The sequence below is a fragment of the Colletotrichum tamarilloi genome, assembly GCF_030869305.1.
Source record: "Colletotrichum tamarilloi strain Tom-12 chromosome Unknown Scaffold_9.1, whole genome shotgun sequence".
Classification (NCBI taxonomy): domain Eukaryota; kingdom Fungi; phylum Ascomycota; class Sordariomycetes; order Glomerellales; family Glomerellaceae; genus Colletotrichum; species Colletotrichum tamarilloi.
The window spans coordinates 378272-398985 of record NW_026849392.1 but is presented as its reverse complement, the minus strand read 5'-3'; the positions used below and the strand labels follow the sequence as shown (position 1 = coordinate 398985).

The following is a 20714-nucleotide window of genomic DNA, read 5'->3' as shown; positions in this document are numbered from 1 at the left end:
TCAAAGGTATCTCCCCCCAAATGCACTGAACTAAACTGACGCTTTAGCAAACACATCGCTTTCACAGTGAAAATTCGTTCCGCTTGGAATGTGGATGCCTGACATAGCCTTGGCGTCCATCTCCCACGTTTGCTTCGCCACTTACTCTACTTCCTTTTCCCGCCAGCTTTTCCGATTTTGCGCGGGCGACCAGCCTAAGTTCCAACGCGCGGTGCAGCCCAACTTTTAGGCCTACCCCATCTAGTTGTCTGCTGTCTCAGTCACGGCGCGGGGTTTGCCCTTCGCGTGTTGGTTTGGAAATCTTTTCTCCATTTCCCACACGGCTTCTGGCAGGGCTTTCCTTATTGCCGCAAAGAAGTTGCTCAAACGCATCGTGGCTCAACCTTTGATGAGGTCTGCTGTATCTGACAGCCTGCGGCGAACAGAGATCCGAGGCCTTCGTCATATGCGTCAAAATAGCGTTCAACGTCGAACGTAAGAGGCACGAGCATAATTTACTTGGACCAGGCAAATCGTTGAGAGTCTCTCACCTCTCTATTAATATGGAACTCCCAAGGGGTTGCCCGGTCTTTCACGTCATCCCGCTGGGAAGAATAATTGCTACACAACTTGCACCCGAATGGTAATTAACAGCACAAACCAGATAGGCAGTATCATAGCTTGGTACATAATATAACACAAAGTCATCAAAAGGAACTGTACAGTCCATGGCGCTCCACCAGTCGTCCAGAAGTTTGGGGAATCATTCATCATTTAGTCGTGACTACTGCTGCGAACACATGATCTTCAACTCGGGTACTCAGCCTCAGTCGTTTCTTGGTGCCTGTGACTGGTTGGGCGCAGGCGCAGGCGCACCAATAAGCCAGCCAACGCCTGACGTTAACGTGCCCATGGCCGCCTCGCGTAGCTGATCGCGCTTCCTCGCCCTGGGGTGGTCATCATGCCCATCCCATTCGCCGTCAGGCGCCGAGCCTGATGAACCCGGCGCAGGAGCCGCAGCGGCGGCAGCAGCGGCGCCACCACCGGCAGATTGCTGTAGAGTCGAGAGCGCAGTGAAGTTGCGAGTCGCCGCGCGGGCCGTTGCACGCGAGAGGTCGAACAGCGACATGGGGGCGTCATCTCCGGCCTTGCTCGCAACCGCGGCTGATGGGTGGGCCTGCCGTTCGCCTGACGACCGGTGAGATCGCACCGCCGCGGGGGCTGCGTCGAAGCCGCCGGGCATGACAGAGTGCTCGGCAGTGCCCAGGTCCTCTTCGCGAGCAGCGTCTTCCTTGATGGCTGAGTCAAGCTGCTCCTCGCAGCGGCGGAAGGTTTTGAGGATCTCCTGTAGCTGCGAGGGAGGCGCAATCCTCAGGGCCGTGGCGAGGCAGTCGATGCGCTGTTCTAGGTGCCTGATGTCGGGATTCCCGCTGGCGTTGCCCAGGTGTGTCGGGCGTACTGTTCGGGCACTCCTGATGTACTGCCCGGCCTGCAGAGCAGCCCTCCAGGACCAGTCGTCGTCGACTTTTACCGTGGAACCCATTGATGCGTCCACTCCGCCGCTGAGCCGGTTGACGATATATGAGTACGCCGTCTCAAAGTCGTCTTCTTTCAAGGCTGCTTCGATACACATGGCTGTGATGCGTTGTGTCGCAGCATCGATTTGCTGCCCATTCTCTTCGGCTTGAGCTGTAGCTGCGGCGACCTTGTTATTGCGGTCCACGAGCCCGGCGCGAACCATGTTGGTGCCCACGTCCAAGAGGTCATGAATGCGAGTGTAGCTCTTCGGGTTCTGCTCTAGAACCTTACCAATGATGGAAACGGGATCTGAGTGAACACGCAACACGATGGGACTGAAGGGTTCGCCTTGCCTCAGGACCAGCCGGTATTCGCTGAGGGCATGCGTTGCTTTCAGCAAGGAGTCGATACGGCGCCGCTCAGGGACGGACTTGTGAATCGTTTGAGGGAAGGCATTGATACTGTGAAATTATTAGCGGGAGTCCGTCGTGATATGGGGTTTCCTACTCACATCTCGTCACATTTCTTGAGGCCGCCCCTCGCGCGGCTTGGGTTCGACGCATTGTCGTACGCGTTGAGCGCAGCAGCTACGACGGTCTCCTGCACTATTTGCGGCGACAGCGGCTTGTCGGTGGCGTCCTCGTAAAGGGACCTTGCGAGCGAATATCCTGGCCATGGTTAGTAAAGTAGAGTCATGGATTGTGTATGGTACACATACGTGTACTGGACAGGAGTGCTCTCAAGATCTCAGTCTCGATAACTTCCGGCTTGACCTTGGCGAATATTCCCATCACCTTGCCCTCTGGCGTGGGGGCAATGCCCCAGTCTCGGAGCCAGAGAACTTCCTTTCGTCTCTTGACCCAATATGTTTCGTCGTTCTTAGGAGCGTTCTCTGCTAATGTATGTATCAGCTGAATCACCTCGGCCTTCTGGTCTCTTTCATCTTGGATGAACGCCAAGTCTCCAGCTCTCTTAATAGTGCAAGGTAGTCCACATTGCGTCAGTATGAATGCGCTGAGGATCAGGCCATGGAGAAGGTGTGTTGACTTTCGAGACGGCTTGGTGAGAGGGTTCGAATCCTTGAGCAGGTCGTCTCGCATAAAGGCAGTGTTCTTGTGGTTCAGGATCCCATCACCTTCCAGATACGCAACAGCAGATAACGTATCTGTACCCTCGCGAAGTGACATCATATCATCCTGACCTAGCAGGTCCATGACCTTCCTCAACATTTGGTGTGCTCCTTCGAGCGCTTCTACGCTGGCCTCTGGTACCAGATAAGCGCACGCCATGATTCCTCGTGCATAGCGGCGATCGAGATGCTGCTGTTGCTGCTCACTGAGCCACACAACATCATGCTCTCCCAGATCTACGTCTACAGCACCTCCCCATTGCTCAACGGCAGCAACAGCCACTCTCCAGGAGCTCGAGCTCTTGGAAAGAAGCCATTCGAGGAAACGTTCCCATCCCGCACTGTAAATGCCCTCCTCTGTCGATTCAGTCTTGTCTAAGCGTTTCCACCGCGCGTCGTCATGCAACCAGGGCACAAGCATGCCTCTGAGATCTCTCCCGATCAAAGTATAATCCTTTGGCTGCGCGCCCGTCTGGGACAAAAGAGCATCAACGGCGGCGCCATCTGGGAGACTCTGAAACTCGGCCAACGTATAGGGCACGCTTTCCGTCGGGTAGTATTCGTAATTCCTCCTTAGCAGTGGCAACAAGGTTGAGACCATCCAGACCCGGATACCTGGAGCATACTGTATAAAAGGGCCAAGTAATTCGGGAAGCTGGTTGAGCAGGCCGGCCTCTTCGTCGACACGGTGTGCTCGGTGTAGGAGGAATAAAGTCAATGGATCGTCGTCGGTTTCGACCGTGATATCCTTCCTAGCTAACGGTAGCAAGTGGAGTTTGCGAACCTTTCTCGCAGCGTCTTCATCCGACAAGTTCTCGACGATAGAGTGGTCGATGTTCTCGGCTTCGCGGTCGATGAATTCGCCAGTCGAAAGCTCCTCCAAAAAGGAAAGGTAATCGCTAGAACTAACTGTCTCGGGCAGATAGGTCACGAGGACGCGCAGAACGAGGTCCTTGCGGAGGACAGTAGCATGTCGAGAGGCAAGAAAGGCCAGGCTTTCAATATCGGCGTGGATGGCTAAGTGGACAGCCAAAAGCACAAGCTTCGGCGGGGACAGGACGAGGCTCATTCTGCAAGGGTCCGAGGCATATCCAGTCTAGTGTGTTGTCGGGAACTTTTACTGCGAGCTGACCATGAAGCGCTGGACTCAGCTGGTCAGAGGAGCTATCGCGAACCGATGTCGGTATATCGGAGCGCTGGACAAGTCGACAGGTGCAAGCGCAAGTGCAAGTGGGCACAGGCACGGGCATCAAGGTCCAGCTCCCCGAAGCGTGTTCAGTTGGGGACTTGGGGTGCATGCACTTAGCTTTCGTCATCAGATACCAAAGAAGGTACCTTGCCTGAGGTGCTGAGTGGATTGAGTGCCAGGTGCTCTGATTGGCAAGCAAGCGGGTCAGGGAGGAATAGACGCGCGCTAGCCCCGAGAACTCACGGTCCCGGCGGAAGTGCTATTGGAATCAAGTACCTTCTGATAGGATAATATTTGCCAGACAGCCGCGGACTCTTCCATTGGCACAACCACCTTCCAGACTTTCGACTTCGCGATTGCGTCTCCACGACAGTGCCCGACGACTTGAAGCTTCACCAACCCACCAATCGGCGCTTGTATATCCACAATGGCCTCTGGATACGGACTTCACGGAGGTAATTGCCCCTTCCCGTCGCCATTGATGCCGTACTGATTCTGTGACGCCGGCTAGGCCCATCGCGGTGCTTCCCCTACTGGCAGGAGCTTCTTGGCTGCTATGTCGTCAACACCAACGGCGAGGATCACTCAGAGAAGAAGAAGTGTGGATTGGCTCTGGAGGACTACTACGAGTGCCTGCACCACAAGAAGGAGGTCTGTCAGACCCCTCGATCCCTCAATCCCGGCATACCTATCACCAGAGGACCGATCACTAACCAGTGACACGAACACATATAGGCTGCGAGAACGAGAGCGCTCCAGGCTGCCTACCGAAAGGCTGAGTCTGCCAGTGCACGAGACAACGCACCGAGCGCGGGGCAAATACGCAACCTAGGGCTACTTGGCAAGGAGGACGACACGAAGGTCGTAACGGGGTCGAGTTGAGCGAGATAAAGTTAAAGCCGGGCTCGAGAGGGGCGAGACAAACATGTACATGGCGCGAACCGAATAGGTAGCTTTTGCAAGCACCAAATGATCAACACTAGTTTTCTTTTCAGTGCATGGAGGTGGATCGCTTGCGTGCTGTTCGGGGATCTAGAGAGGTGCCAGTTTCACCTTAGACGAGACACATCTCCTGCATTAGAAGATTTGAATGCGTTGAGGAGTCACCGAACACATGTATGGTTGTGGTGGTTGTGGTGGTGTTATGTTGTTACTAACCTCAAAGCGGTGGGCTTCCCATACGCCATCTGAGAAGTCTGCGTATGTAGGTAAACGAAAGGGAAGCAATTGCCAACGTACCTAAGCATGGAGCTTAACCTTATCGGCGAAATTTGCGAAGAACGGCGGCAGGAGCAGGCGGCCAGAGCAAGGTAGCTTGTATACGTACTGAGGGAAGGTGCAGACTGCAATTCACCAGAAGCCGCACCTGCCCTGAAGAAAAACCGACGCAGTCGACGATTCGCACTCAGTCCAAACTTTCAATACACTTCACTCCTACCTCACCTCCCAGTTTCCAGACGCATATTCCCAAAATACCAACCCGATCAAATTACTGCTTCCACGTCCCCTCGACTACCCTCATAGCTACCACTAATCACCATTCCCTTCCTTTCCCTCAAGTGTTGTTCTGCAAACTTGGCTGGTTCCATGGGAGACCTCGTCGAACTCGTTCGCCCAAGCATAACCGATCGTCAGCAACACAGACACAATGCCTAGCTTCAGGGGCATCGACGTCTCGATCGTGCCCGGTCCCAACATGGAGGGGTTGCCCGAGCTCCCTCACCCCGAGTCCTCCTCTGTCCGACTTCGGGGTCATCATGCAGCAAGCCCGATGTCGACCACGACTTCCAGCTTCACGTCAACACCAGAGAAGTGCAGACCGACGACATCCGTCTACATTCCCTCGTCGCCAGGTCTGTCACTACTTTAGCTTGCTTCCTCAGCGCATTACACCAATTGGCCAGAATTGACGTAGGTTATACAGGATCCCAGTTCCACTTGAGATACTCAATCAACAAACCTCCCACGGATAGCAAATTCCTGTACTTCAGAATGACCATGAACGGTCGTCAAGTAGTTTCTTGGGGTATCAAGTCGCAAGCCACCCAGAGCCAGATCGTTAGTCATGCTCTGTACGAGCCCGATACCAAGTGGCATTATCGAGAGTGTGGCGTCACTTATAAGCGTGAAGGCATTGAGAAACGTTTCTTTCACTTCACACCGCGCTCCGAGACCTCCGCTGCCATGGATGGCGGCCTCATCGACCTTCAGATTTTCCGATCCTACGGACGAAGGAGGAGGGCGCCTCAACTTGATGACTTTCGCAGTCAAGATCAATACGGGATCACGTAAGATTTCCTTTTCACAATCCACTCCAACACTTCGACTAAATTGATCCATGACATAGATCACCAACCGGCGGCCTCGTGGAGTTACCTCAAGATCTCACATTCTACGACTGGGCCCTTATCGACCCTGTTGACTCTCCATTCGCCGCTTTCCGCTTCTTCTACCGCACTTGGGGAAACTTGAAGGCGCTGAACTTGGTCTCAGAAGCGCATTATGAGGAACTGATGGCCTCAGATGCACAGAGTGGACATTTGCCTGACAGACCAAAGACGCCAAACCACAATGAGACTGGAAGCTATATTCGAACCCACCCGAGACTATTTGGCCTCGAATCCCTTGACGGTCTAGTCTTTGAGGACAGTAACAAAGGTCGGAACAAGATTAGAGAGAGGCAGAATTCGCCTGCCGAGAGAGACTTCTACCTTGAAACACCACCCAAGCTCGCTCCTCCGGCCCTGAAAACGACCAGGATGCCTCAACCCAGCAAGCTAGCGCGAGAGATTCGGAAGGTGTCAGACCCTCTTCGACCTCTGCCAATGCTTCCTGACTTTGAACCATCGATCAGCAGGCAGTCACTAGAATCGACGAGGGCACCTTCAGTCACACCATCGCTCTTACCGTACATTGACGAGTCGAGTGGTTGTGACGAGATTGAGCTTGGAGTTGCCAGACAGGTGACGCTGCCCTCTCTATCTCAAGAGCTCCCTAAGATACATCCTCGCCGTCCTCTCCCATCTCCGCCCCTAGGACTTCCAGCGTCTTCATCCGACTATGACATGAGCCCTCCTTCTACGGGTGGCTTGGAGGTATTTAACAGGGTTGGGAGGCAAGATTATGTTGCAGCAGCGCGTGCGAGCGCCATGAGGCTGCGAGGTTCGTCTATCAGCAGTCTGAGTTTCTCAGACTATTCCATTCGAGATCCCAGGCGCCTCGGTTCTAACCCCGGCATGGCGTCAACTGTCGATAACTTTGACAACGTGAGCGTCTCGGAAGGAGAATGGCTCAAGCGGAGTCCATCGCCTTTGCGTCGCAGGCATGGCAGATTGAATCTCAACAAGTGGAGTGATCGAGGGAGGAATGAAGACCAATGAGACTTCCGGGTTCAAGAAGACAAATTCGGGTTATCTGTAGGACTATTTTGATCATAGGCACGAGTTTGCTGAAAGGAACGGAGCACTTCAGTGGCCAATTCACTGATCATATTCAGAAGAGGCCTGTATGTTTCTAAGACATGTTGGAAGCTCCTAGCCATGAAAACTGAGAGGTTCACATCACTATGTTCAGTAGACGGAAATTCACAGCTTTGCTGAACAAGGAACCGAAACGGAAGTGAACCGTTATTGGTGCATTGGAAAATGCGATAACTCACCGGGAAACAAGCTCTAAGGATCGATGTAATGGTAATATTACTTTGTTCTATATAGTTTATGGGCTTCTTGATGCTGACTTGATGAGACAGATATACATAGACATTGAATGGTCTTATCCTAGCTACTATGCGTCTGTCACAAGGTAAACATTATTGAATACGTTGCCACTAACGCGGAAGTGTTTAAACAGGATTATTGCGTTATAAATCTTCCATTGAGGTAGAATGTTGCTTCTGATTTTAATAGATGTCGACGAGCCTGGTCGGAGTAAAGACCATGCGACCTTATCAGTGGCGTTGACGAAGACGGAAACCAGCGACTTCCTTCGTGAAATCTAAACACGCTCAAATCAAACACTGCAGAAAGCCGTTGTCACTTTTCCCTCTGCTTATCAGTTACTCCAAGGTCCTCTATGAGCAGTGTATTTGCACTGGTGATTCTGAGTTATCCAAAGCATTCGCGCAAGAATTCCGATTTCACACATCACAAGTAGAACCTGTACACTCCTCAGAGCTATACCTTATCATTTAGGCCTGAGGAGGAACAAGCTAATCTCGTAAGGTGTCGACAGCTCCCGAAGGCTCTACATCACCACCACTTCTCACACAGAACCCGTTCAGGTCTGAGATTCAACCCGCTCTTCGATATGAGGCTCTCGACCAACTCATCAGTCATGGACGGGATCCCGCAGACGTACACCAACGCATCACCGCGTTCCGCTTCGGGCCCCAAGGCTTCCGCCACGTCTCCGAGGCCCATACGGCGCCTCTTGAACGGGACGTCCATCTCGTTGCAATGTAGAACGGACTCACCGGATGCGATCCCGGGACCGAGGCCGGTGAGGAACAACCTCATCTGGCCACGGACTTTTTCCCGGCCGAAAATAGCCGCCAGCCGCTCCATAAAGAGGATCTTTTCGGAATCGAGGAGGCTGTCCTCGCCAGACTCTTCTGGCGGCGACGCCGACGACGGCACCTTTGTCGAGTACATGAACTGGACATCGTACGGGCAGCCGCCCTTCCCTTCAACCCCTTCAGCCAGGTGACTCACGATACTCATCAGCGGATTCACACCGACGCCGCCTGCAATGAAGACGATTCGCCGCAGGGAGGCCAAGTCAGCAATTCCCGGGGGCGGCCAGACAAAGGACCCGCCGACGCGGACCTGAATCTCTGGTTTCTTCTCTACCTGGGAGGGGTCTTCATTCTCGTCGTCGACAGGTTGTTCCCAGAGCCAAGCGGCGGCCGGGTTCGTCGGCGACTTTTGCACCGCGAGCTCGAGGTACGCGGATCTTGGTAGGACGGCCTTGGACGGCGGGCTGGTGAGGGTGAAGCCCCCTGCCTTGGGCACGCCGGGGACGTAGGTGTCCAGCCATTGGCCTGGGAGGAACTGTTTTCCCGCAATGAGTAAGTCACATCGGATCAAGAGCCTGGCCAAGTGAGAGGTAAACCGGGAGCCACGGCCAGAGGCGGGGACATTTCCGCGCAATGTAAGTCGCGTATGTAAACCTCATCCTTTGAAGTCGGCAGGAAATTGTGGATGCCGAACGTACCTCAATCCTCGACCCCTCCTTTACCCCAAGCCGGAAGAGACGGATTTCTTCGTTTACGGCATTGACTCTGACAAGTGTAACGCTGTGCAATGTCTGTCTTTCTTCATGAGCACATAGGTACTGCTGACAGCATAACAGCTTGGAGGTGGGCGGCTTCCTACAGAATCCCGGGGTTGAGCCGCCGTGCGCTCGGTATGCGACGTCGACGTTTCCCCCACCTCCTTGCCCATATTTTGAAAAGTGTAGGTATATGCACGAGCTTGAGGAGGGTGAATGAGGAAACGACTATGTTTGATGGCGAGGAAGCTTGTACGCGGTTGATACATCTGGTTTCTGGAATTGATGTTGGCTCCGCTATCAGAGGTAGGTGGGATGGATGGATGGATGGGTGGATGCCTGCACCGAGGTCGGTGAGCTTAGTGAAGTGTGTACATTCCATTGTCCCGCACTTGGCCAAGCACTACAACACAACGACAACGACGCATAGGTAGAAATTGCTACGTCGACACCAGAGCTATATATGTTATGTCATCACGGCTCAAATCCAGTAAGAAGCAGGTGGTTTCAACGACGGTGTGCTTTTAATTGCGCCCAATCTTTCATCCTCGCAGATCTTTCTATTTTTCAATACGCTTGCCTTGTCATCGTAAGCATACAAGTCCACGCCACCGCCCGAAGAGAACATGCGCCAAATCAGGACGGCTCGGTCCAGTTCACCTGGTCCATCACTTCTCCGGCAGACGAATGCCCATACCCAATCCTCAGACGTAGTCGCAGCGGCTGCGAGAAAGTTAGCAATCTGACGAAAAAGTACAAAAGCAAAGAGGGGGAAGAAACATACTCCCTTGGCTCCAGACACAATCATTCTCTGGGTGGCTTCGGCGCCAGGACCAACATCCGTGCTCGAAATGGCCATGAGCTGCAGCTTCTGCGTCTTGGGAACAGCTGCTTGTAATCCCACGTTCGACAAAGGACCGGGGCCTGAGTTTCTGAAGCGACCGATAACCTGAACAAGACCCTCGGCATTGCGCTGGATCTGGAAGCTGACGTTGAGACCATTGTTGTCGTAGACAGGAAGGCCTGCGGGTGCCTGCGGGGCGGCCTGCGCCTGGGGCGGAGGGGTTGCCACGGCGGACATGGAAGACATCAGGTCCATGTTCGAGCCACCCATAACTGGTACAGGAGAACCCACGGGCTGGGCAGGACCTTGGGAGAAGAGGTCCATGATAGAGGCTGCCTGGGATTGTTGCGGGCCAGGAGATGTCGATGTAGGGGGCGATGAGGTACCGCCCAGAATGTCGGCGAGAAGGTCGGTGTTAGAGGCGCCACCGGCGGCAGGAGTAGTTGTTGGAGGGGTGTCCATAAGGTCGAATAGGAGATCCTGCTCGGTTGGCTTGACGACCCTCGATTTCCTGTTGGCGGCCTTGGCCTTCTTTGTGGTGGTCGCCGCGCCCAGTACGCGGGATTCCTCCTTGATTTGAGGAGGCGGCATCTTCTCAAGAACGCCAGAGCGGATTTGGTCGTACGAGAACAAGTTGGTGTACTCAACAGCTCTTTGCTGAACCTCAACATCCAAACTTGTCTGGTGGACTTCAAGCAGCCGGCGGATGCGATCCAGTTGCGCAGGATCCGACAATCTCGTCGTGAGCTTAACGAGCGCCGTCACGATGTACTCGGTCGAAACTTGGGTTGCGTGGTTGCTGTTGAGGATAGTCGTGAACAAGTCGATGAGTTCGTGCTGCTTAACCTCACGAACCAGTTCTTCCTCTTCATATTGCCCACCTCTCAATAGGGCATCGCCGTACTCGCCGATACACCACGCTCCAGCTTGTGTAAGACTCTCCTGCGTAATATCCTTCTTCAAGTTGATATAAAGCTTCTGAACGGCGTAGGTCTGCAGTTCAGGGGTAGTGGCCACCAGTCGGATAAATGATGACATGATAGGCTCCTTAACATAATTGCCGGCGAGCGTCAACACTCGCAACATTGTGTCGACGTGCCAGCGCTTGTTCGGTGCAAATTTGTCGGCAGCAATGCCTATTTGACTGGTCATGGTAGGCTTGAACTCATTGTCGGCGACCTCCAAGAATGCAAGCAACTCCCGAATGAGGACCCGCACGTTGCTCTCGTTGATGAGCGTAAAGCTGAGTTCGAGCGCTCGCCTCCTGATGCTGATATCCGGGTCTCTCAAGCACTCCAAAATGGTGTTGCGATGTCTCTGGACAGCGTTTGGCTCGATGGCGACCACCTTGATAAGAGTGTTGAGCGCAACGTAACGGATGTTGTTATCGCGGTTGGACAGGAACTTGCCCAGAATATTGACACCGAGTACGCGAAGACCAGAATCCGCCTCGATATCGAGGATCGTGAGGACGGCCTCATACAAGATGGAGTTTCCGACGTTCTTTGAGGAGTCCGTATTTGTCGCAACCTGTGCCAGAATATCGTTGATCTGCTCACTGACATGTGCGTCGCCCGTAGCCAAGGCCCTCAAGAAGCGGAGGATCTTGACTTGCACAAACGGATCGCTGATACCTGTGACGTCATGCTCGGGAGCATATCCAGAGGTTGCGAGAGCCTTCAGTGTCTTGACCAGGTTCGGTACAAAGATCTTGAACTTCTCGACAATGTCCTCATCACCATCCGCATCTTCTTCTTCGTCGGCCTCGCAGAAGCTGGTTGCCAGGGTCAAGCCACACAGCTGGACGCCGTGGTTTCGGTCGGCCAGCAGGTTGCTGACCTTGTCGACGAAGTGCTCTTTCAAGTCTGGGACCTTGCGACATATCCGCATGGCACAGAGCGCCGCCTTCCTTCGAATATACGGGTTCGATGTGTTGACGCAGGCTTCGACTTGCTGGAACAGGTCTCGCGACATCTCAATGGAGGCGATGTTACCCAGGGTGCAAAGGGCCAGACCGACGACATACTGATTCGAGTGGGCGAGATCACTATTCCATATCAGCTATGGTGTCAATGGCCAAGATGTGTTGCCGGGCCTTACTTCTGTAGTGAGTTTGTCACAAGCGTCAAGACCTCCTGGTTTTCGTCAAGCAGCAAACTGGTAGCGAGATGTCCCAGTCGCTTGTCGGCAAATCGTGGAGAGGCCAGCAGCTTCAGACATTCGATCTGACCAAAATGTGTTCTCTCACCGAGGGTAAAAAGGTATAGGAGCTTGGCGACATTGTTCCGCCTAGTGATTAAACGTCAGCCCCGATCCGTGGTGGGTTTTCTTTCGGGGTCATAATCCATTGCGCACCTCACGCTGTGGTCGCCGCTCTCTTCTCTGAAGCTTGCTCGGATGGAGGCGCTCTCTTTCTGAATAACGGCTCGTTCGTCGGCGATGGTCTTGGCGGCGCGAACGTTGCGGATGAACTGCTTCACTGGAGTGTCACCTAGGTCAGCTCCAGGCCACCGTCACAGGTACAGAGGGGCTTCATCATACAAGAACTCATGTTGGGCGACCGGGGGAATGGGCCCGCGGAGGGCCTTGGACAGGTAGCTGGGTCCTGGAGGAGAGAAATGCACGGAGGGGGTTGCAAGCTCGTCGAGAGCTCTCGAAAGGGCGAGTCGCGATTATCGAGGAGGTCTTTGAGGGTCGTGTTCCGGTAGACTTGCTAAGGACCGACGAATAGACCAGATAGACGGGGCCAAGGATGTCAGGCCCGGCGGGTTGAGCGACACGCATCCGTGGCCTGGCATTGGAGGTGCACCGTGCAGCGCCGTCACAGGTGTGGGGCCGACGTGTGGACTTGGCCCTACATTTCAGGCGCAAACGAATTATGTGGTACTTCAAAGGCCATTGACCTTTGATAGGGGGCTTTAGGGGTCCTTCAGCGTGTCGTGTAGTACCTTACCTTACGGATACTGTACCTTAAGGTGCTTAGCTGGCATCCGTGTTTCTAAGCTAATGGGATCTTGGCTTGTGTGCCTGGGCTTCACCACCAAGATAACACCTCATGTTCCCGAGTCTTGTAAGACCTGAAGAGCTTCCAACCCGGTCTTTCCCCTGCTACATCCGGTTCACATTTATTCAGTCCATAGTCCCAACTTAGACTCTGAATATCAATTCCCTAGAAGCAGCATTGACGATGCGTCGTGCAGCTTGTTGTCAACCTCACGTGCACTATACCAAGATAGTCCAGGCCATCCAAGCAGCAGATAGTCACGACAACGGATGGCAGTTCAAGGTTTGCTTCACTATACGATACGCACACTTGGAACATCTAGAGGGGCGGATCGGGGCGGTGCCTGCAGCCCTGCCAAGCTAGATTGCTCTGCCGGCCTAGCTCTCTGGCTCAGCATGTACCAGGTCATGGATAATACGTGTGGCACAACGTGATCGTCTATCCATCTTCATGACTCCGTCCTTTGATGAACAAGCTTACACAGTGCCTCTGTTGCCCGCTGTCATTATCAGCCTGGGTGCAACAGACTACTTTGCCCACCCAGCGAGTGCTCAACGCGGTCATTGGCGTCATATTTCAGCATGTGATGCTCGCCGCGGAGAAGCCATGGCAGCATTCACGCGCCTGGTACCAAATCACAAGCATCGTCAAGCTTCGCAATTGCACTTGATGAAATCGCCGGGTTGATTGACTTTTGCATTCGCCGCCCTGGAGGAGACCCCCTTCTAAGCGTAACTCCCGTGTCATTCAGAATGTGTCTTGTGTCTGTGTCGGTGTAGGTGTAGGAGAGTGTGTTCGTTAAATAAGCATCGTGATAGAACGGGAATGAAACAGGCAAGCGTGCTGGCAGCGAGACGAATGCATAGAGCCCCCCTCAACCGTCCGAATATCAAACTCGTCCTTTCGCTGGTTATTCTCGTATGCCAACTCCCACGGTCTAAAAGAATACCTTCTGACCAGCCTGGCCCTTTGAAGACCGTTCGTGTCGTTTCTCGCAAGGAACAAATGCTGCGCGGCCAATGTCACCGTGAATAGGTTCGACCTACAGCCGCTCGACCAACTTGACGCCTTACTTCTGCATCATGAGTTGGACGAACTCGTTGTCTGGGAACGTGTGTTAGCAACGTGAGCAATGAGCAGCGTGAACACGGATGTCGCGTTCTTACAGTCAATGCGTCCATCGCCGTCCTGGTCAGCCTCGCGAATCATCTCATCAACCTCATCGTCGGTGAGCTTCTCGCCGATTGAAGTCATGACGTGGCGAAGCTCGGCGGCGGATATGAAGCCGTTGTTATCGCGGTCAAAGACCTTTCTCTGGTCAGCGTTGTCTACGTGCGGGTTGCACTAGCTCGTCTCACCTTGAAGGCTTCACGAATCTCCTCCTCGGAGTCGGTGTCCTTCATCTTGCGGGCCATCATGGTGAGGAACTCTGCCAGATTATTCGTCAGCGAGTCGCTTTCGTGTGCGTGATTGCCAGTGGTTATTGTGTAGACCTACCAGGGAAGTCGATCGTTCCGTTGTTGTCGGCGTCAACCTCGTTGATCATGTCCTGAAGCTCAGACTCGGAGGGGTTCTGTCCCAGGGAGCGCATGACGGTGCCGAGCTCCTTGGTTGTAATTTGTCCTGTCCGTATTCTTTAGCTCCGTGCCCTGAAATCCACATGATCAAATCTCGACAATGTCCCAATGCTGATCTCGTATCGAAGCGGTCGCGGGAGTCGAAATTGTACTGGCGCGGGGTCGAGAGAAAGGGAAAGGGGGGGACCAGGTACTGACCATCGCCGTCCTTGTCCTGTATGAATGGGTCAGCTCACATCCGAAAATACCTTTCGAGGAAAAGGAACTTCGTCCGGGACGAACTCGGAGTGACTTACAAAGAGGGAGAAGGCCTCCTTGAACTCGGAAACTTGCTCTTCGGTGAGGGAGTCAGCCTAGATTGAGGGTAGCCGTGTCAGTTCAGGTCGCCGAAAATAGCGTCGGTAGCCCCTCAGTCGCGGGGTCACCTCACGAGAGGTAGCATAAAGGCGGCATAGAGGACGGAGCTCGGAGTTTGGACAACTGACCATGGCGAATGTTGACGATGGTTTGTTGTGAGAATACGGGACTGGTTCTGGAAGCGGTCTACGTCGAATGGGGCCGTATGTTATGGAGTTGGAAGATGTTCACGAAAGTATTCGGAAGCCTTGGCCAGATTAGATGCTACCGGATGCCTTTGGGGGGTCGAGCTTTTCTGTAGTGTGCAGCTCGTGGGGAGAGATGGGGCAGACCGGGGGAGAACGTCGGGCGATAGGGGGGCCGCGGGCGTCGAAGGGTCGAAGCTGACGGGCCGCCTGCTCAGTCTGTGGCTGACCGGGACAGCCATAGGTTGCCTCGACCATTGGGCAGCGGGCGTCTTTCCAGGACGGTAGCTTCATCTCTCAGCGTGTCAAGTCACCGCGTCTCCCAGCCTGATGGGCCAATCTACACAGTATGGTGCCAGGGGTCGCTGTGCACTTGGCGGTGTCACCGAACCTAAGCTACGGAGTACCTACCTACATAGTAGAGAAAGGCCCCTGGATGAAAGGATGACGGTTTGGACGGACGGTCTGAAAGGTGCCAGGTGTCCAGGCGTCCCATTACGCCCACTGTCTGGCCCACTTGTACTCCGTACCTACCTATTTCTCATCCATTGCATTCCATCTTCACCTAAATTGAGTACAGAGTGGAAGAAAAAGCTGACATAAGACACCCTGAAGCGGCGGATGCATAAAGAACAGCACACCAATTGACGTCGAGCAGTGCCGCGTCGCCAACCTAAGGTAGGTAAGGTACCTAAGGCAAGGTACCTAGCTGGGTAGGTACCTGAAGGTTCCTTACAGAGTCCCTCTTAGAGGCAGGTTGCCTCGACGGTACGGAGCCATTGGGATTTGGCCCGGCCCACACGCGGCTCAATCCGCAGACAACTGAATAAGACCCGTGGACCTGACGCAATCCGTCCCCATTGCCAAAGGCTCCCATCCTGGCATGCGATACCTGTCCATTTCATCAGCGAGTTAATGCAAGCTTGTCGGCGCATCTCTACACAGGGTGGCATAATCAACCAACACCACCACTACCACCACGTACTTCAACTCACTTTACCTTTTCATCCTATCACCTTGACTTGTGATCCAAGAGCTTCCCTACGTATCCGTGCTTGTCTTTTGTTGAGGGCTTGACTTGGCTATCTTCCAAATTAACCACAAATCAATCGCTTTCTGCTAATTAATAATTGCGACCCGAAGCTGAAAGCCGGCCAGACCTGGGATCTTTACCGGTATTAGAGAGCTGAACCAATTCCGCCCTTGGCACAACTAAATCATCTAATCTGACGTACATTTCCTAAAAGACTCCCTCGACCACACAACATCCACGTCGCCGCAACCTTGTGCTCGACCAACGCCAATGGTGTCCTGTTCCGTAATTGCGACCTCTCGTTCATGACGGCGACCCTGAGCGGCCCGCGCAGCGAGCGACAAAGGACACCAGGCTGAGCAGCGCCATTGCGGCCTACTCTGGCGTCCGCTATGTGGCGAGACCGCACGAATCTGTACGTTTAGTCGCCCTTGTTCGCTCTCACAATATCCGCATCGTCTTCACCTGGGCTACTCTGCCTTCAGCTTGCTGGACGGGAACTAAGATCGATTACTGATTTGCTAACAACGCATTCCGACCTCCAGCTACATTTCCTATCGGCAGTCGTACGCGCACCACCCGACAAAACGGACAAAGTACAGCGGTAGCGCGGCCGGTGGGAATGGCTTCGGCGATAGCTTCCCGGGGAACACCAGCTATGCCAGCGGCAACGACGACACGCGCGGCCTTCTCTCGGCCGGCGCCTTCGAAGATGATGGCGACGCCGTCATAGAGATGGACCTCCTACCCCCACGCTGGGCCGACATATCCGACGAGATCACCGACCTCCTCGCCGATATTGCTACCAGGAGCCAGGCCCTCGAGCGCCTGCACCAGAAACACGTACTGCCGGGGTTCAACGATGAGGATGCGAAAAAGGCCGAGGAGCGGGAAATTGAGAGGCTCACGCAGCAGATCACAAAGGGGTTTCACGACTGCCATGGTTGCATTCAACGGGTTGAGCAGATGGTGAGGGACTCGAAGCATTCTGGAACAATTACCAGCGCAAAGAAGACCATGGCAAAGAACATCCAGATATCCCTGGCTTCGCGGGTGCAGGAAGCCAGCGCGCTCTTCAGAAAGAAGCAAAGCGCATACTTGAAAAGTCAGTACCGCGGGATATAAAAGGAGAAAATGGTACGCTAACAATATGCGTAGAACTACGCGGGATGAGCGGTCTCAGCACAGGCGGCGTAGGCGTGCCAGGCGAAAGGGGATCAACACCTCAGCCCTCCAACTCGTACCTCGACCCGTCCATGGTCGAGTCGGACGCCGACAGGTCCTTCTCACAATCGACGCTCCAAGCAACGCAGCAAAAGCTCCTGCAGTCCAACGACGCGGCCATCATCCAACGCGAGCGCGAAATCGAGGACATTGCACAGGGCATTATCGAGCTCGCCGACATATTCCGCGACCTGCAGAACATGGTCATTGACCAGGGCACCATGCTGGACAGGATAGACTACAACGTGGAACGGATGACTACCGACGTAAAGGGGGCCGAGAAGGAGCTCGTCATCGCCGACACGTACCAGAAGAAGACGACCAAGCGCAAGATTATCCTGCTTCTCCTCCTCATTATCGCGGGTATGATCATCCTGTTGGTCATCAAACCCAAGAAACGCGGAGGCGGTGACGACGAGTGAAGAAATCCAAATGGGCACTTCAATGAAGAGACGAAGAAGTTGGTGTAAGCTAAATGTATGAATTTTCTTATTTTAGAACAAATGTCTAGCGATTATGGAATCCATCATCGACCTGCAATGATAATTAAGATCATCCAGCGTCGCTGTGTCTTGGGCATGGGTGTTATTTATTACATGGTGTTACAACAGGCGAACTGCTCTCGCGGCAGCAGTCATTGTCCTCTCCTTTGCTTCCCCCGTGCCTCCATCATAAGGTCTTGTAATTCTGCAACGTCTGGCAAAAGCCTACGTCTAGCCGCCTTGTTGAAAAGCTCCCGAATGCTGTTCAACGGGGGCAATCGCGCCTGCACCCTAGGCGCGCCGTTGGCTTGGGCTAGGTACGTCCGAGCCAGGCACTTGACGACCTCCTCCTGGACAACAGACGTTCGGAACGGAATGCCTCGATCATTCAGTGCCGCGAGCAATCGCACGCCCCGAGCGAGGGAGAACCCACCGCCCGGTGCCTCCTTATTCGCGGGGAAATCCCCCGCAGGATCGAGGCATCGCAACCCGCTGGCCTTGAATCCCCAACGGACAATGGCGGCGTGTAGAGCAGGGTTATCAAAGATTCGGCGCATCGGGTGCTGCTCATGGGATATGGGCAAGTCTGTCGGGATAAAAACGTTTCTAGTCGAGCTCTCTACACACAGAGGCGGTGCATCCAGCGGGTGGACCGGAAGCAGTCCGGCATTGGAGATGCAAAGATGCCGGTGCGTGTCCAATATGCCAAGGCTGATGTCCTCCAACACGTCGAAGCGGCCAAATTTGCCGAGTCCGAAGAGTACCTTCTGCCAGTAGCGCGAATGTAGAGGCTTTTGCAACAGCGTCAGGCGTGTAAGGAAGGCGATGGCCGTGGAAAACGCCTCCTGGTTGGATGTCGTCGTTTTTGGATTCCACGGCAAGGGATCGAGAAGACTCGCGCAGATGTGTTGTATCGTTGATACGTGGACCCCGATGTCCATCGTTCGCATTTCATCCAGCAAAGCCAAAGCTTGTTTGAACCTCCCTTCGTCGACGAGATGGTGCAACAAAACGTTCGACGTGGAGTCGACCGAATCTTCCACCATTGCGGGCTGGACGGACAGCAAGAGCCGGTGTGTCTTCCAGTCTCCCTCATCAAAGGCCTTGTCACGGATGCTGGCAAGCATCGCAGGGTCGTCGAAGACGTCTGGGTGTATGTCGGTATGCAACAATTCCGCGAGCAGCTCGTCCTCGTTATTCTCGGCGAATCGTTTCAGCACCCACGCGTAAGCTGAGTGTCCAATGCCAATATTGACTGCCCGTAGCTGTTCGATCCGGGCCAAGACCCCTTTGGCTGTCGGTTCGCGCAAGGCAATCGACTGGAGTGACAGAGGGCCGATGTGGTGTACCCCGAGGGCATGAACAGCATGAATTGCAAAGTCAAGAGGCACCCAAGAACTTGCAAACCACCGCGCTCCAAGTTTATCACTGTGCTGTCTTCCCGGAGGCCCGCTCTCATCGCCATGTGTGTCATGAATGGCATCCCACAATGAGTCGTCCTGGGCGTCCCAGTAGGCCTTGGAGTTCAAGCCAATGACGACCTGTTCCTCTAGTTCAAGGGTGATGGTTGGGTAGTAACGGGCAAGAAACCTCAAATACGGCTGTGACTCGATATTCGGTGGGGGTAGATCGTCGTGGTGTATGAACGCATGACGCCATCCGGCGCATTGTTGAGAAAGGCCGCGTTCGTAGAGGAGGGGGATGATCTCATTGTATAACCCACGGTGTATGGCTGTCAGATACAGAGCTTGTAATATCTGTTGCATGTCGGGGTCGCTGGTAGCCGCGAATTCTCGTAATAAGGCACCGAAGGCTTCCTGTCCGGGGTCAAAGTTCGGCATCAGACGCATGTGCCACTGCAGTGCTCGCCGGTACTGGCCCTTCCGGAGACAGTACGAGACTGTGGTCAGGTATAACGACGGCCATTGGGCAGAGTTATCGTGAAGGAGACGCTCTGCGAATAACGCAACGTCCTTGAGCCTGTCCTCGTCGTGGAGGACGTTTTCCAGAATGATGCCCCATAATGATTTTGCTTCTTCGCTCGTCACGTCCCTCCATGACCTGCGCCGTTTCACAGCCTCCCAAACAGCAAGGACGCCGCCTCTCCCCTGTTTTTGCTTTGCGGCAACAAGTACGCTGAGCCAGAGTGAAGGATCATCTTCGTTCTCCGGTATTCCGCCGAGTTCAATATCGGATTTATCGGAAAGCCAGATGCCTCCTTCTGGATCGATGTTGATGCCGGAATCGGGTTCTCGTTGTATGAGACGACCTCGAGTGGTTCGAGGTTTAAGAATGCCTGGTCTCGATCCCAAACGCAGACTATCTGAAGGTTTCGGCGGACTGTCCGTGTTGGTGGTTGTGCTGCTCAAGTCGCGGGCATCGACGACTGGGTGCAGTGAAGTTGGGCTACATCTTGGAAGACTAGATGCGCGCGGGTCAAGGTTGGGAGCGCGTAACGAGTGTTTCGAGGTAGAGAAGCTTCTGCGTGAATTTCTCAGTAACGCTGGGACTGTTTGTCGAATCGCGCCGAGTCCTTGATGTGATTGCCGCCGGCCGAGGCATGCTGCTCTATTCAAGTGACAGAGGCATTGCGAGGCCAATTGCATTGCCCCGCGTGAAGAACCAGCAAAGCACAATTGCGTCGAGACGGGGCATTAAGCATAGCAGCTGGCACATTGAACGAAAGCTAAGGTTCGGTGGCGGGCTGCATCGCGAGGCTGAATCTGCAGGAGGGATCTAACAATTGCAAGCTTGGAGGAAATTCAGATCTGGGCCAAAAAGTTCCCAAGCAATATCCATCCGTCAACCGAATTGAGCTCCGCGCCATTCGTCGGCGTGTACCTAGAAAGCGGGTCCTGCTGAGTCAGTCGGGAGCCTTTCGGCCCACGCAAGGCATGAGCCCATCTTCCTGATTGCTCCGTCCGT

General features: G+C 54.1%; 7 protein-coding genes across 7 annotated transcripts; 3 read left to right on the top strand and 4 right to left on the bottom strand.

The window, feature by feature from the left end:
* Nucleotides 1-805: 805 nt before the first annotated feature.
* On the bottom strand, nucleotides 806-3695 carry CTAM01_03889 (secretory pathway protein Sec39; the record flags this gene model as incomplete). Its single annotated transcript, XM_060519919.1, has 3 exons — nucleotides 806-1958; nucleotides 2009-2165; nucleotides 2216-3695. 3 exons carry the CDS (start codon nucleotides 3693-3695, stop codon nucleotides 806-808), a joined length of 2790 nt encoding a protein of 929 aa, XP_060385340.1.
* A 547-nt stretch (nucleotides 3696-4242) lies between these two features.
* Nucleotides 4243-4697, top strand: CTAM01_03888 (NADH:ubiquinone oxidoreductase 11.5kD subunit; the record flags this gene model as incomplete). The annotated part of the gene is made up of 3 exons (XM_060519918.1): nucleotides 4243-4270; nucleotides 4327-4466; nucleotides 4551-4697. 3 exons carry the CDS (start codon nucleotides 4243-4245, stop codon nucleotides 4695-4697), a joined length of 315 nt encoding a protein of 104 aa, XP_060385339.1.
* A 766-nt stretch (nucleotides 4698-5463) lies between these two features.
* CTAM01_03887 (uncharacterized protein) lies at nucleotides 5464-7195 on the top strand (the record flags this gene model as incomplete). The annotated part of the gene is made up of 3 exons (XM_060519917.1): nucleotides 5464-5668; nucleotides 5740-6103; nucleotides 6163-7195. The coding sequence occupies 3 exons, from the start codon at nucleotides 5464-5466 to the stop codon at nucleotides 7193-7195; spliced, it is 1602 nt and encodes a 533-aa protein (XP_060385338.1).
* An 867-nt stretch (nucleotides 7196-8062) lies between these two features.
* Nucleotides 8063-12478, bottom strand: CTAM01_03886 (uncharacterized protein; the record flags this gene model as incomplete). The annotated part of the gene is made up of 6 exons (XM_060519916.1): nucleotides 8063-8863; nucleotides 9744-9806; nucleotides 9868-11974; nucleotides 12028-12216; nucleotides 12283-12406; nucleotides 12469-12478. The coding sequence occupies 6 exons, from the start codon at nucleotides 12476-12478 to the stop codon at nucleotides 8063-8065; spliced, it is 3294 nt and encodes a 1097-aa protein (XP_060385337.1).
* Nucleotides 12479-14000: 1522 nt separating this feature from the next.
* Nucleotides 14001-14996, bottom strand: CTAM01_03885 (calmodulin; the record flags this gene model as incomplete). Its single annotated transcript, XM_060519915.1, has 7 exons — nucleotides 14001-14035; nucleotides 14098-14239; nucleotides 14290-14360; nucleotides 14429-14554; nucleotides 14707-14722; nucleotides 14805-14861; nucleotides 14934-14996. 7 exons carry the CDS (start codon nucleotides 14994-14996, stop codon nucleotides 14001-14003), a joined length of 510 nt encoding a protein of 169 aa, XP_060385336.1.
* Nucleotides 14997-16475: 1479 nt separating this feature from the next.
* On the top strand, nucleotides 16476-17729 carry CTAM01_03884 (SNARE domain-containing protein; the record flags this gene model as incomplete). Its single annotated transcript, XM_060519914.1, has 3 exons — nucleotides 16476-16498; nucleotides 16629-17188; nucleotides 17242-17729. 3 exons carry the CDS (start codon nucleotides 16476-16478, stop codon nucleotides 17727-17729), a joined length of 1071 nt encoding a protein of 356 aa, XP_060385335.1.
* A 212-nt stretch (nucleotides 17730-17941) lies between these two features.
* On the bottom strand, nucleotides 17942-20395 carry CTAM01_03883 (pentatricopeptide repeat domain-containing protein; the record flags this gene model as incomplete). Its single annotated transcript, XM_060519913.1, has 1 exon — nucleotides 17942-20395. One exon carries the CDS (start codon nucleotides 20393-20395, stop codon nucleotides 17942-17944), a length of 2454 nt encoding a protein of 817 aa, XP_060385334.1.
* Between the last annotated feature and the right edge of the window lie 319 nt (nucleotides 20396-20714).